The 14,259-nt window shown below is 39.0% G+C and overlaps 1 protein-coding gene across 1 annotated transcript; it reads left to right on the top strand.

The window, feature by feature from the left end:
* Positions 1 to 473: 473 nt before the first annotated feature.
* LOC134316368 (odorant receptor 131-2-like) lies at positions 474 to 1,397 on the top strand. Its single transcript, XM_062996727.1, has one exon. The coding sequence runs from the start codon at positions 474 to 476 to the stop codon at positions 1,395 to 1,397; it is 924 nt and encodes a 307-aa protein (XP_062852797.1).
* Positions 1,398 to 14,259: the final 12,862 nt, after the last annotated feature.

The raw sequence follows: 14,259 nt of genomic DNA, 5'->3' as shown, positions 1-14,259 counted from the left end.
ACTATATGGTTACATCACATTTCTTATATTTTTGGTATTATTACTGTTATCATTATTGATACTAACAAACCTCTGCTGGTGTAATCTTGGTTGAATTGACTTTATGAGATTTTAGAGAATTTCTAGAGGATTTTTAGAGGTTGTGTAACAGTTATTGGTCCAGGTACACATGACTTCTAATTATAGTCAATCAAGGGTAAATTACATGCAATCTGCACTCTAGTCCACTGCTAATCCCCACCCCTTACAAACACCCACAACATACAACACATACTGTATATATAAACCTAGCATTGCTCCAAAGCCAGCCACTTCATCTATAACATGGGTTTTTCTTTTTCTTAAAGGAATTACTAATGAACCAAGGACTTTCTTCTTCTGCTTACTTAAGTAAAGAACATTTTGGGTGAAGTATTACCACTTCTTTAAAAAATTCTTAAGATTTCATAGTTACTGTAGAGTATTTTTCAGCTATGAATGCATCAGTAAATCAATACTTTCAGGAAATCTTCACCCAAAATTTTATTATTGTTTTTCTTGGACTTGTAATCATTTGTATTAATTCAATATTTGTTTTGACGTTTTTTAAAAGTCCAATTTTCATAAACAATCCAAGGTACATTTTATACATCCACTTGGTTATTAATGACATGATTATGGTTTGGATTACAGTCACTCTCTTTGTAATGGCATATGCATGGCAAAATGTTATTTTTTCATTTTGTTGTCCATTATTAATCATAGCCTCAACTACTCAGAAGAACACTCCACTAAATTTGGCTGCTATGGCACTTGAGCGGTACATTGCCATCTGTAAACCTCTGCATCATCCTCAGATTTGTACAGTGCGCAGAACCTATTTTCTTATTTTTTTTATATGGATAGCTGGAATTATCCCTCCACTGATAGACTTGGTTATTTCTGCCATACTGTTTCCTTTATTTATTTATCTTCAAACTGTAAATGCCTGCGCTGCAGTAAAGTTATATAACACAGATTACCATTATAAGAAGAACATGGCGCTTAATGTCATTTACACATCTTTTGTGTGGATAGTTCTTGTCTATACCTATTGTAGGGTGCTGTTTACAGCCAAAAAGATGTCCTCTGACAAGGTTTCGGCAAAAAAAGCTCAGAGCACAATCTTGTTGCATGGGGTGCAGCAATTGCTTTGTATGCTGTCTTATACCACTCCCGTGATTGACTTATTTTTTGCTCGTATTTTGCCTGATCAACTGATAAAAATAAGCTTTTATGCTTATCTGTTAACAAACATCGTACCACGGCTGCTCAGCCCACTCATTTATGGTGTGCGAGATCAGGCTTTTGCCAAACACTTGCGCAAAAATGTATCATGCACACTATGTGTTGTAAAAATTGAATCAGCTGAAAAGTAACAACAATGTCATTGTTTAATGGTGTACTTTTTGCCAATTTTTAGCTCTGTACACTTTGTCAACCACTTTTTTCTTCTGGCATGTATATAGTGTTTAACAGTAATGATAACACTGCTGTGACAACATCTTGGGCATCACGGGGCCCAGTAAGCGAAGGGCCATTAAGAAGGTCACTGAGGCAGCAGAAGTTGCCTCAAGGTGGCTGTGGATAAGGAGAGGAGAGCCGTGGGTGGGGTAGCGCTACATGGACACAAGCTGGGGCCCGATCAACCCCAGCTGGGTCGCCTGGGTGAGAGTGTATGATGTTTGAAAGTCTCGAAACACTTCGTGACCCCAGGTAACATCACTGATGATGTGTCCAGATTGCATCAAGTTGATGTATGTTACAAGGTGGTTTTTTAGATTAAAAAATGGGTTCAGGGTGTTTACAGAGTGTACAGAGCCATAGATGGGCAATAGTAAGTAAATGTATATACACAAAGTTAATCTGTATGGTAGGTTTAGCTTTTAAAAGAATAATTAAATTTACACACCAGATAGGTGTACCTATAAAGTACTCAGAGAGTGTAAATATTTTTAATAATGGAAAATGTTGGCCTGTTCTTGCCTAATTGAACAGTAGAACACATCTGTTTATTTACATATGAATACTCAACCAACCTTATTTTTATGTAATAATGGTCATCACTACTTTGATTTTAATGTCATATATGTAATGTAATAATGTACTATAAAGTATTTGACACATATTTAACCACATTTAGCAAGTAACTTATTGATATTTTGTGGACACCACTAAAAATGTCATTGTTTAATGGTGTATCTTTAGCTCTGTACACTTTGTCAACCTCAGAACACTATTTTTCTTCTTGTATGTATAAAGTGTTTAACAGTAATGATAACAATGCTGTGACACCCATACAAACACAGCATTTACATTTATCACATTTGGCAGACATTTTTATCCAAAGCAACTTACAATTACAAGCAATTAAGAGTTAAGCACCTTGCTCAGGGGCCCAACAGTGGCAACTTTGCGACAGTGGGGCTTGGAACTTAACTGCTGTGCTAACACTGCCCAATACTTATTTAGCAGTGGCACAATACACACTTTTAGAGTATAATTACTATGTTCAGAATCGCCCACCACCCAAATAACATCTGGTCAGTGGGACTATGTGGGGTCCCTTTAGATTAAATACTAGGTACAGGGTGGTAAGGTGTACAGAGCAATAGATGGGCTATAGTAAGTTATTGTATATCCACAAAGTTTATTTGTTTAGCTTATAAAAGAATAAATAAATGTACACACCAGATAGGTGTACCTATAAAGGACTTAGATAGTGCAAATATCTTAAACAGTAGAACACATCTGTTTATTAACATATAAATATTTAACCAAACTTGTTATTTTTATGTAAGAATGGTAATCACTACTGATTTTAATGTCATGTATAATGATATAATGTACTATTAAGTATTTGACAATTCACATATGTAACCATGTTACATATTATCTGTTGCTAACAGATGTATACAAAATACATATATTAAAAAAATGCATATATATTTTAAACAACTTTTTCTACAAAGCAATTTTTTTAAAGACATGAGTTTGGTGTGGCGAAACTTGAGCGTACAGAGTGGCCTGTACAGAGCCCTGACCCTAACCAAATTAAACATTTTCGAAATTAATTGAAATGTCAATTGTATGCTATGCCACATAGTTTATGAAGATAGATAGTATTCACTCCTCCCCAATAGGTTTTAATGTTGTTCATAATTAAGTAATAGTTAATAATGTTCAATGTATGACTTTCTGTAGTGTATAAAATTGAAATGGTATTATACTGATGGTATAAAATTGGAATATAAAAAAATTTATTACTTTGTTAATATCTAATTACTTACAACTTTATGTTACACACTTTAAACAGGAGAAACTGCTGAAAATTTAAATGACTAGGAGAGGAACGTGATGTCACTTGCACAGTAGGGAGTCTGTTGCCTGCAATGTTGAGGAGGTGGCACTGACATAACGGTTGGAGAGGAAGCTGGTGGTGGCAGAGACAAACCTGAGATTCTCATTGTGACAGTGCAGGTTTTAGAGACAAATTTAGAGACCTGCCTAGAGTCCTGACCTTATCCTGTTGAACACCTCTGGGATAAAGTAGAGTGGAACAAAACAGATTTAATTGTTCCATAACAGCATTTGATCTTTTGGGGGCTAAAGGGAATCGAATGTTTAGAGGAAGAAAACTTCCCACAAGACTTGAGTTTTTACTGTAAGAAAAGCCATGCTAGCTCATTAACAGTACCCTTGACATTGAAGCAGTCCATGTATTGTTTGGATGTGTAGTGAGGAGAAAAAATTTAATAAAGAAAATTTGACCTACTTTTTTACCCCTTCACCCACACCCCTTCACCAACTCCTAGTTCCTGACTAGGTGCCTAAATAAAAAAAGATAAAATAGACGAATAAACAGATTCATAAATGTTAAAGTAACAAGCCTGTTTTGAAAATGTAGTAAGTAAAAAGTATAGATTTTTGTTTTAAAGTGTAGTACATAAAAGTAAAAAAAATGACTTATAGAAGAAATCAAGTAGAGATACAGTGTATCACAAAAGTAAGTACACCCCTCACATTTCTGCAAATATTTCATTATATCTTTTCATGGGACAACACTATAGACATGAAACTTGGATATAACTTAGAGTAGTCAGTGTACAGCTTGTATAGCAGTGTAGATTTACTGTCTTCTGAAAATAACTCAACACACAGCCATTAATGTCTAAATAGCTGGCAACATAAGTGAGTACACCCCACAGTGAACATGTCCAAATTGTGCCCAAATGTGTCGTTGTCCCTCCCTGGTGTCATGTGTCAAGGTCCCAGGTGTAAATGGGGAGCAGGGCTGTTAAATTTGGTGTTTTGGGTACAATTTTCTCATACTGGCCACTGGATATTCAACATGGCACCTCATGGCAAAGAACTCTCTGAGGATGTGAGAAATAGAATTGTTGCTCTCCACAAAGATGGCCTGGGCTATAAGAAGATTGCTAACACCCTGAAACTGAGCTACAGCACGGTGGCCAAGGTCATACAGCGGTTTTCCAGGACAGGTTCCACTCGGAACAGGCTTCGCCAGGGTCGACCAAAGAAGTTGAGTCCACGTGTTCGGCGTCATATCCAGAGGTTGGCTTTAAAAAATAGACACATGAGTGCTGCCAGCATTGCTGCAGAGGTTGAAGATGTGGGAGGTCAGCCTGTCAGTGCTCAGACCATACGCCGCACACTGCATCAACTCAGTCTGCATGGTCGTCATCCCAGAAGGAAGCTGACGCACAAGAAAGCCCGCAAACAGTTTGCTGAAGACAAGCAGTCCAAGAACATGGATTACTGGAATGCCCTGTGGTCTGACGAGACCAAGATAAACTTGTTTGGCTCAGATGGTGTCCAGCATGTGTGGCGGCGCCCTGGTGAGAAGTACCAAGACAACTGTATCTTGCCTACAGTCAAGCATGGTGGTGGTAGCATCATGGTCTTGGGCTGCATGAGTGTTGCTGGCACTGGGGAGCTGCAGTTCATTGAGGGAAACATGAATTCCAACATGTACTGTGACATTCTGAAACAGAGCATGATCCCCTCCCTTCGAAAACTGGGCCTCATGGCAGTTTTCCAACAGGATAACGACCCCAAACACAACCTCCAAGATGACAACTGCCTTGCTGAGGAAGCTGAAGGTAAAGGTGATGGACTAAACCCAATTGAGCACCTGTGGCGCATCCTCAAGTGGAAGGTGGAGGAGTTCAAGGTGTCTAACATCCACCAGCTCCGTGATGTCATCATGGAGGAGTGGAAGAGGATTCCAGTAGCAACCTGTGCAGCTCTGGTGAACTCCATGCCCAGGAGGGTTAAGGCAGTGCTGGATAATAATGGTGGTCACACAAAATATTGACACTTTGGGCACAATTTGGACATGTTCACTGTGGGGTGTACTCACTTATGTTGCCAGCCATTTAGACATTAATGGCTGTGTGTTGAGTTATTTTCAGAAGACAGTAAATCTACACTGCTATACAAGTTGTACACTGACTACTCTAACTTATATCCAAGTTTTATTTCTATAGTGTTGTCCCATGAAAAGATATAATGAAATATTTGCAGAAATGTGAGGGGTGTACTCACTTTTGTGATACACTGTACCTAAAAATACTTAAGTACTGTAACTTCTGGTCTAAAAACACGTGATCTAAAACACGTGATAAATATAGAAAAATAGAGAAAATCAAGAGGAGAGAAATGTTTTATTGCAAAGTATACATCAAGCCAAATTTATTTGTATAGTGCTTTTTAAAATGAACATTGTCTCAAAGCAGCTTTACATTCAGGGACCAAAAAAACTGCAACAGTGGCATGGAAAAACGTTGTGGAAGACACTAAATACCCAACAACAAAAAATAAATAAATGATTAAATCCAGAAGTTCAATAGAAAAGTTAAAGTTAGAAATACACTCAATAAACCAAGCTAGCAAAGGTGCCCTGACCTCCTGTCACCCTTAACTGTCATTATATTTAGTTCAGTATACACATCTCACCTATTCCATAGGTCTGACTTGATTTTAAACCACCATTATATTTATTATATACATTATTTAAAAAAAATAACATAGGAATACTGGTCCAAAAAGTAAACAGGCTTTAATTATACTTAAAAAACACCACAAAAGCTCCCTAAATATTAGAGTAGGAAGAAAGGGGAAAAAAGACTCAACAGGGACTTGTCCTTCTTGAGTGGCTAAAATAATAATTTGGATTAATGACAATAAGATTAAATGAAGTAGATATGTAAAATACAATCACCTGTAACACATTTTATAACAAATAAAAAGCATAAAGAAAGTAGAGTTTACCATTCTCTATCGTTCACTCTGTGGTAGAATAAAGTATGTTGGTGAGTTCTTGACATTGTGAGTACATTCACTGCAGATTCACATCACATACAGCTTTCTAGCAGAAACAGCATTGTTGGCATTGCAGCCTCAGGTGGGTGAAAAGGTTATAGAAGAATGTGGGGTTGAATGCGAGTGTAATTGCAGCCTAACAGACAAATGCTAATGTATTGCAAGATGGTTCCCAAGGTGTCCTTATTGGTTGTTAAGGTTTTCTTAGGTGGTTGCTAAGGTATAGCCTGACAGTCAGTTACTATGATGATGCCAAGTGGTTGCTCCCTCCGGTACGCATAGTCAGTACAGACCGCATTTTTCACCTGCACAAGTCGAGTTCATACACTTGACGGGCACTGTGTACGGAGGGCCACACCCCATCAGCATTATTCCTCAGCCCTGTGCAGGCGCCATCAGTCATGAGGACCTATGATCTGACTTTCTTACCCTCTAATCCTGAACAACAGCCAATCGTTGTTCATGCAGCCGCCCAGCCTAGTTAGACAGGCAGAGCTGAGATTCGATACGATGTATTCGAAACCCCAACTATGGTGAGCTAGCGTACTTTACTGCTGCGCCACCTGAACGGCCAATGCTTATGTGTTGTTAAGCAGTTGCTACGTTGTTGCGTGTGGGTTACTAAGGTGCTATGTACTTTCCCTTGTGACATTGCTAATCTGTTGCTAAGTGGTTGCTACGTTGCTATGCTAATAAATTAGTTGCTAAAGTTTTGCTAAGTTGTTGCTAGATGGTTATTAAGGTTTTACTAGTTAGTTGCCAAGGCGTATCTGGTAGTTACTAGCTGTAACTAGACAATTGCCATGGTATACTGCAATATTACCCTTAAGATTGTCAATATGTATCTTAAAATTACCAACAATAACAAAAGGTTCAAAATCAGTAGAAATAAAAGACAGCATATCTGTAAAGTCATCAATAAAATCAACATTGCCCTTTGGAGGCCTATAAACAATTAGTAACATTTTTGGTATCTCTTACAGAAATGCAAAGAGATAATCAAATAACTGTTTGTATTGGAAAGAACCATTAAAAGACCAGATCTAGATCTTTACCTTTTCTACCATGTGGTTACAAAATTAGTTTGGTGAAGCAGATTCAATTAATACAGATGCTGCCAGGTTTCTTTTAAAAGCATAAAATCAAGCCTAAAGGCATTAATTAAATAAGAATTGTTTGTAAGAAATCTAATAGACCTAATTTAGTAACCTGTGCACTTTGCTTTAGAAACCCTGACTCACATTAATGCAGATTGGCTGTATCTACAGTATCTGACATGTACATACTGTTTTTTTCTGTTTCTGATAAGTACTGGAATGGAAGAGATAACAAGCACACAGTGTTCTGGTTCCTGAAAACATCAGTTAATCAAATAACTAAAAAAAATGGAGTGGTTGATTTTTTGGTAGAGAGCAAAGCCGCCTTTTCGGAAGTTGAGAAGGATGTCTTTCTTTGAGGTGCTACAGGTGTTCGTGGAGCTTGATTCTTCATAGGGGAAAGTCATGGGAATGAAAGTGAGGTTAAGGAAGTACAACCCCAAATCAGACAAAGTTGGGACAGCATGAAAAATGCAAATAATAAAAAACACAGAGTTTCTTATGTTCACTTTAACTTTTATTTAATTGCAGACAGGATGAACCTGAGATATTTCATGTTTTATCTGCTCAACTTCATTTCATTTATTAATAAACATCCATTCCTGCATTTCAGGCCTGCAACACATTCCAAAAAAAGTTGGGACAGTAAAGCATTTACCACTTTGTAATGTTGCCATTCATTTTCACCACACTTAAAAGACATTTTGGCACCAAGGATACCAAGTGATTTAGCTTTAATTTTGTCCCATTCTTCCTGCAAACACGTCTTAAGATGTGTAACAGTACGGGCTTGTCGTTGCTGCATTTTTCGTTTCAAAATTCACACATTCTCTATTGGGGACAGGTCAGTACTGCAGGCAGGCCAGTCCAGTACCCGTACTCTCTTCTTCTGCATCCATGCCTTTGTAATGTGTGGTTTTGCGTTGTCTTGTTGAAAAATGCATGAAGGTCCCTGGAAAAGATGACGTCTTGAAGGCAGCATATGTTACTCTAAGATCTCAATGTACTTTTCTGCATTAATGCCGCCATCACAGAAGTGTATTGACACCGCCCATACCATCACAGACCCTGGCTTTTGGACCTGTTGCTGATAACAGTCTGGATGGTCCTTTTCATCTTTGGTCCGGAGCACACGGCATCCATTTTTTTCTAAAAAAGACCTTGAATGCTGATTCATCAGACCACAATACATGTTTCCACTGTGTGATGGTCCATCCTAGATGCCTCCGAGCCCAGAGGAGCCGACGCTGCTTCAGGACATGGTTAAGATAAGACTTCTTTTCTGCTTTTCTGCATTTGTGTATGTAACTCTGTATTGTAGCGCTTGACAAAGATTTGCCAAAGTAATCCCTTGCCCATGTGGTTATATCAGCTATTGTTGTTAGAACAATAGTGCAGTTTTTATTTTATTTGCATTTTCCATACTGTACCTACTTTTTTTAATTTGGGGTTGTAGATGAGGGTGAAGAAGAAGCTGTAATAATTATACACTGTACCTGATGGCTAGATGACAGTGAAAATAACAGCATTGTTCCAGCCTGTATCAGCTTGTCCATTGTTGCTGTCAAGTTTAGGTGGGTTGGCTAGGGCTCCTGACAGGTTTATATTTAACAAGCTCATATACTGTAGTTCCAAAACACAAGAATCTTCTAAAAATAAAAAATGAGAGATGTTTCTAAACAGTAAGGAAGCAGGAAGCTTTTCGAAAAAATGCATACATTGAAACAGTCTTAATGTTTGGCACTACTAAAAAGCAAGTACATTTTTTAAATTGTCCTTAATGATTTGGGCTTTGGGAGGTGTTAGTGAGGGCATATACAGACATGTATAACCCAAATACATTTAAAAGGACCAGTGGGCCGGTGTCGCATTCCTCTAACCAAGTGAGGAGGAACACTTGTGCACATGTTCTCCATTCTCTCTATGACTAGCTCAATGATGCACAATAGTATTGACCCTATGCTGAGAGAAGCCAATTTAAAATTGATTAACATAGATCATGACATTTGCGGTATCGGTGTTGCTACATAGCTAGCCGTAGTCGTCACAATTCTGTTTAATAGCCATTACTAACATCAAGGCAATATAATAAATCAAGGCAGCAATGAAACAAGTTTCATTTTTTAATTGAAAAAAATCAATTGATAATGAATTCATTCATGGATTGGTGGAATTTAACAGATAAGTTTACCTAGATAAAAGTTTTCTGTGCCTCTTTTAAGCAATGAATGTCACAGGTGAGTCGTGGACGTGGTAATACAGTTGTAGACCACAATAATCATATATTGCTTGACAACTTTGGATTGTAATGTGATGCTCTATAGTGAGGTAATATACCAGTTACGTGAAACCAAATGCCATTATTGGTGTTGTTACTCATATTCCGGTCTCCACTTCTGCTAACTCCTGCTTTATGTTAATGTGGGCCTTTAAGACTAAAGGCCTTCATTGATGCGGTGCATTTGTGTTTGGATTCAATTATGAGTGCAACTGGAGAAGCCCAGGTTCAGTCTTGACAGGAGCTCAGCTAAATAGGAAAAAACCTCCAGCTTCTCTGGTTGCACTGGCACATGGTGGGATGAAGGATAGCTGGTCTTCTGAAAATAACTCAACACACAGCCATTAATGTCTAAATGGCTGGCAACATAAGTGAGTACACCCCACAGTGAACATGTCCAAATTGTGCCCAAAGTGTCAATATTTTGTGTGACCACCATTATTATCCAGCACTGCCTTAACCCTCCTGGGCATGGAATTCACCAGAGCTGCACAGGTTGCTACTGGAATCCTCTTCCACTCCTCCATGATGACATCACGGAGCTGGTGGATGTTGGACACCTTGAACTCCTCCACCTTCCACTTGAGGATGCGCCACAGGTGCTCAATTGGGTTTAGTCCATCACCTTTACCTTCAGCTTCCTCAGTAAGGCAGTTGTCATCTTGGAGGTTGTGTTTGGGGTCGTTATCCTGTTGGAAAACTGCCATGAGGCCCAGTTTTCGAAGGGAGGGGATCATGCTCTGTTTCAGAATGTCACAGTACATGTTGGAATTCATGTTTCCCTCAATGAACTGCAGCTCCCCAGTGCCAGCAACACTCATGCAGCCCAAGACCATGATGCTACCACCACCATGCTTGACTGTAGGCAAGATACAGTTGTCTTGGTACTTCTCACCAGGGCGCCGCCACACATGCTGGACACCATCTGAGCCAAACAAGTTTATCTTGGTCTCGTCAGACCACAGGGCATTCCAGTAATCCATGTTCTTGGACTGCTTGTCTTCAGCAAACTGTTTGCAGGCTTTCTTGTGCGTCACCTTCCTTCTGGGATGACGACCATGCAGACCGAGTTGATGCAGTGTGCGGCGTATGGTCTGAGCACTGACAGGCTGACCTCCCACGTCTTCAATCTCTGCAGCAATGCTTGCAGCACTCATGTGTCTATTTTTTAAAGCCAACCTCTGGATATGACGCCGAACACGTGGACTCAACTTCTTTGGTCGACCCTGGCGAAGCCTGTTCCGAGTGGAACCTGTCCTGGAAAACCGCTGCATGACCTTGGCCACCATGCTGTAGCTCAGTTTCAGGGTGTTAGCAATCTTCTTATAGCCCAGGCCATCTTTGTGGAGAGCAACAATTCTATTTCTCACATCCTCAGAGAGTTCTTTGCCATGAGGTGCCATGTTGAATATCCAGTGGCCAGTATGAGAGAATTGTACCCAAAACACCAAATTTAACAGCCCTGCTCCCCATTTACACCTGGGACCTTGACACATGACACCAGGGAGGGACAACGACACATTTGGGCACAATTTGGACATGTTCACTGTGGGGTGTACTCACTTATGTTGCCAGCTATTTAGACATTAATGGCTGTGTGTTGAGTTATTTTCAGAAGACAGTATACCTACTGTACACTGCTATACAAGTTGTATACTGACTAAGTTATATCCAAGTTTCATGTCTATAGTGTTGTCCCACGAAAAGATATAATCAAATATTTGCAGAAATGTGAGGGGTGTACTCACTTTTGTGATACACTGTAGCATGCCAATTACCTATTATAGTATTAGCTTTTGAAAGTAATATCATTGCTGCTCACAGTGATTCTGAAATTATATGTTAAATTATTATCATCGCATCATCGCATTATTATCATCGCATCATGAATATCATATATTTATATATGTGATATGATTTGCTGCATGATATTATACATTGGTTGCTGGTTAATAAAAGATACAAAACTTAAACTTAGGTCTCATCATTAAATCCCTGAAAGCTTCTATTTTTCCTGTTAATTTAAATTTTTCATATTTAGGCAAGCAAAACACCTATCTGAGCTATTCATACCCCCACCAAAATACATGCTTGCACACACACAGTTACCTAACTGAGCAAAAGTATGTATATCCCCACCAAATACATGCTGGCATACACACAATTACCTTTCTGAGCTAAAGTATACACACCCACCAAATACATGTTTGCATGCACACAATCACCTATCTGAGCACAAGAATTCAAGTCCCACCAAATACATGCTTGTACACAATCACATATCTGAGCAAAGGTTTTTAAACCACCACTAAATACATGCATGCACACAATCACCTATCTGATCACAAGAATTCAGGTCCCACCAAATACATGCTTGTACACAATCACATCTCTGAGCAAAGGTCTTTACACCACCACCAAATACATGCTTGCACACACAATCACCTATCTGAGCACAAGAATTCAGGTCCCACCAAATACATGCTTGTACACAATCACATATCTGAGCAAAGGTTTTTACACCACCACTAAATACATGCATGCACACACAATCACCTATCTGAGCACAAGAATTCAGGCCCCACCAAATACATGCTTGTACACAATCACATATCTGAGCAAAGGTTTTTACACCAACACCAAATACATGCTTGCACACACAATCACCTATCTGAGCACAAGAATTCAGGTCCCACCAAATACATGCTTGTACACAATCACATATCTGAGCAAAGGTCTTTACACCACCACTAAATACATGCTTGCACACACAATCACCTATCTGAGCACAAGAATTCAAGTCCCACCAAATACATGCTTGTACACAATCACATATCTGAGCAAAGGTTTTTACACCACCACTAAATACATGCATGCACACAATCACCTATCTGAGCACAAGAATTCAGGTCCCACCAAATACATGCTTGTACACAATCACATCTCTGAGCAAAGGTCTTTACACCACCACCAAATACATGCTTGCACACACAATCACCTATCTGAGCACAAGAATTCAGGTCCCACCAAATACATGCTTGTACACAATCACATATCTGAGCAAAGGTTTTTACACCAACACCAAATACATGCTTGCACACACAATCACCTATCTGAGCACAAGAATTCAGGTCCCACCAAATACATGCTTGTACACAATCACATATCTGAGCAAAGGTTTTTACACCACCACTAAATACATGCATGCACACACAATCACCTATCTGAGCACAAGAATTCAGGCCCCACCAAATACATGCTTGTACACAATCACATATCTGAGCAAAGGTTTTTACACCAACACCAAATACATGCTTGCACACACAATCACCTATCTGAGCACAAGAATTCAGGTCCCACCAAATACATGCTTGTACACAATCACATATCTGAGCAAAGGTCTTTACACCACCACTAAATACATGCTTGCACACACAATCACCTATCTGATCACAAGAATTCAGGTCCCACCAAATACATGCTTGTACACAATCACATCTCTGAGCAAAGGTTTTTACACCACCACTAAATACATGCTTGCACACACAATCACCTATCTGAGCACAAGAATTCAGGTCCCACCAAATACATGCTTGTACACAATCACATATCTGAGCAAAGGTTTTTGCACCACCACCAAATACATGCTTAAACACACAATCACACTGACAGCCCTTTTTTAAAGGGGAAAATGAGGATTCAAGGAACCAACAAGTCAATGAGTCGATTCCTTTCTCAACCTCTAGCGACCCAAACTACAGCTAGTTGCAGAGAGTGCAAGATGGAACCACGACCACTACAAGCTAGCTAGCTACTAGGTCCACCAAACAACTGATGCACGGTTAATTCCTGAGGCTTCTTTCCCAACACTAAGGTAAAAAATGCAGAAAGGTATGAGGAAATGCTGGTAGTTGATTCAAAGAACCGATGCACACTTATGATTCAGTCAGTCGTGAAAAATGGCTTTCCAAAATGTGGAAGTGGGTGTTTAGTTAACAACATATGCCCCAAACGGCGAGAATAGAGAGCACACTAGTGAGTTCGCACATTAACCAAATACCTTACCAGTTGAGATTAGTTCAGTGACTCAGCATCACACTGGTCTACAGGGGCTTTAACCCCAAGAACAGGATTTTTTTATACAAACAAATGAAACTGACTAGGGATTGAATCAAACATGCAATATCAAAGTAATGATGACAGGCTTTTAAATGTACACACCCCCATATTCTCCTGACGTGGATGTATTATAAAACACATTCAGACCTTCAGACAACATTTCTGGTCCTTAACTGTGAAGCTTCACTCTGGCTGAGGAATTAAAGATCTAGCACTCTACATCTTATTTTTAAATGCTTTCTTATAACGTAAATACAGGTAAATATAAAGCATAAAATGCTAAAATATTATATATTCAAACATGTAATTTATAAAATGTTTTTACATATATGTATGTCATGTTGTTAATGTTTTTGTATATTTATTTTACTTAAGGGATAATTCCTTTTCCATAACGTGACA

The sequence above is a fragment of the Trichomycterus rosablanca genome, chromosome 6, assembly GCF_030014385.1.
Source record: "Trichomycterus rosablanca isolate fTriRos1 chromosome 6, fTriRos1.hap1, whole genome shotgun sequence".
Taxonomy (NCBI): Eukaryota; Metazoa; Chordata; class Actinopteri; order Siluriformes; family Trichomycteridae; genus Trichomycterus; species Trichomycterus rosablanca.
The sequence above is the reverse complement of the archived record's forward strand: the minus strand, read 5'-3'. Positions and strand labels throughout refer to the sequence as shown.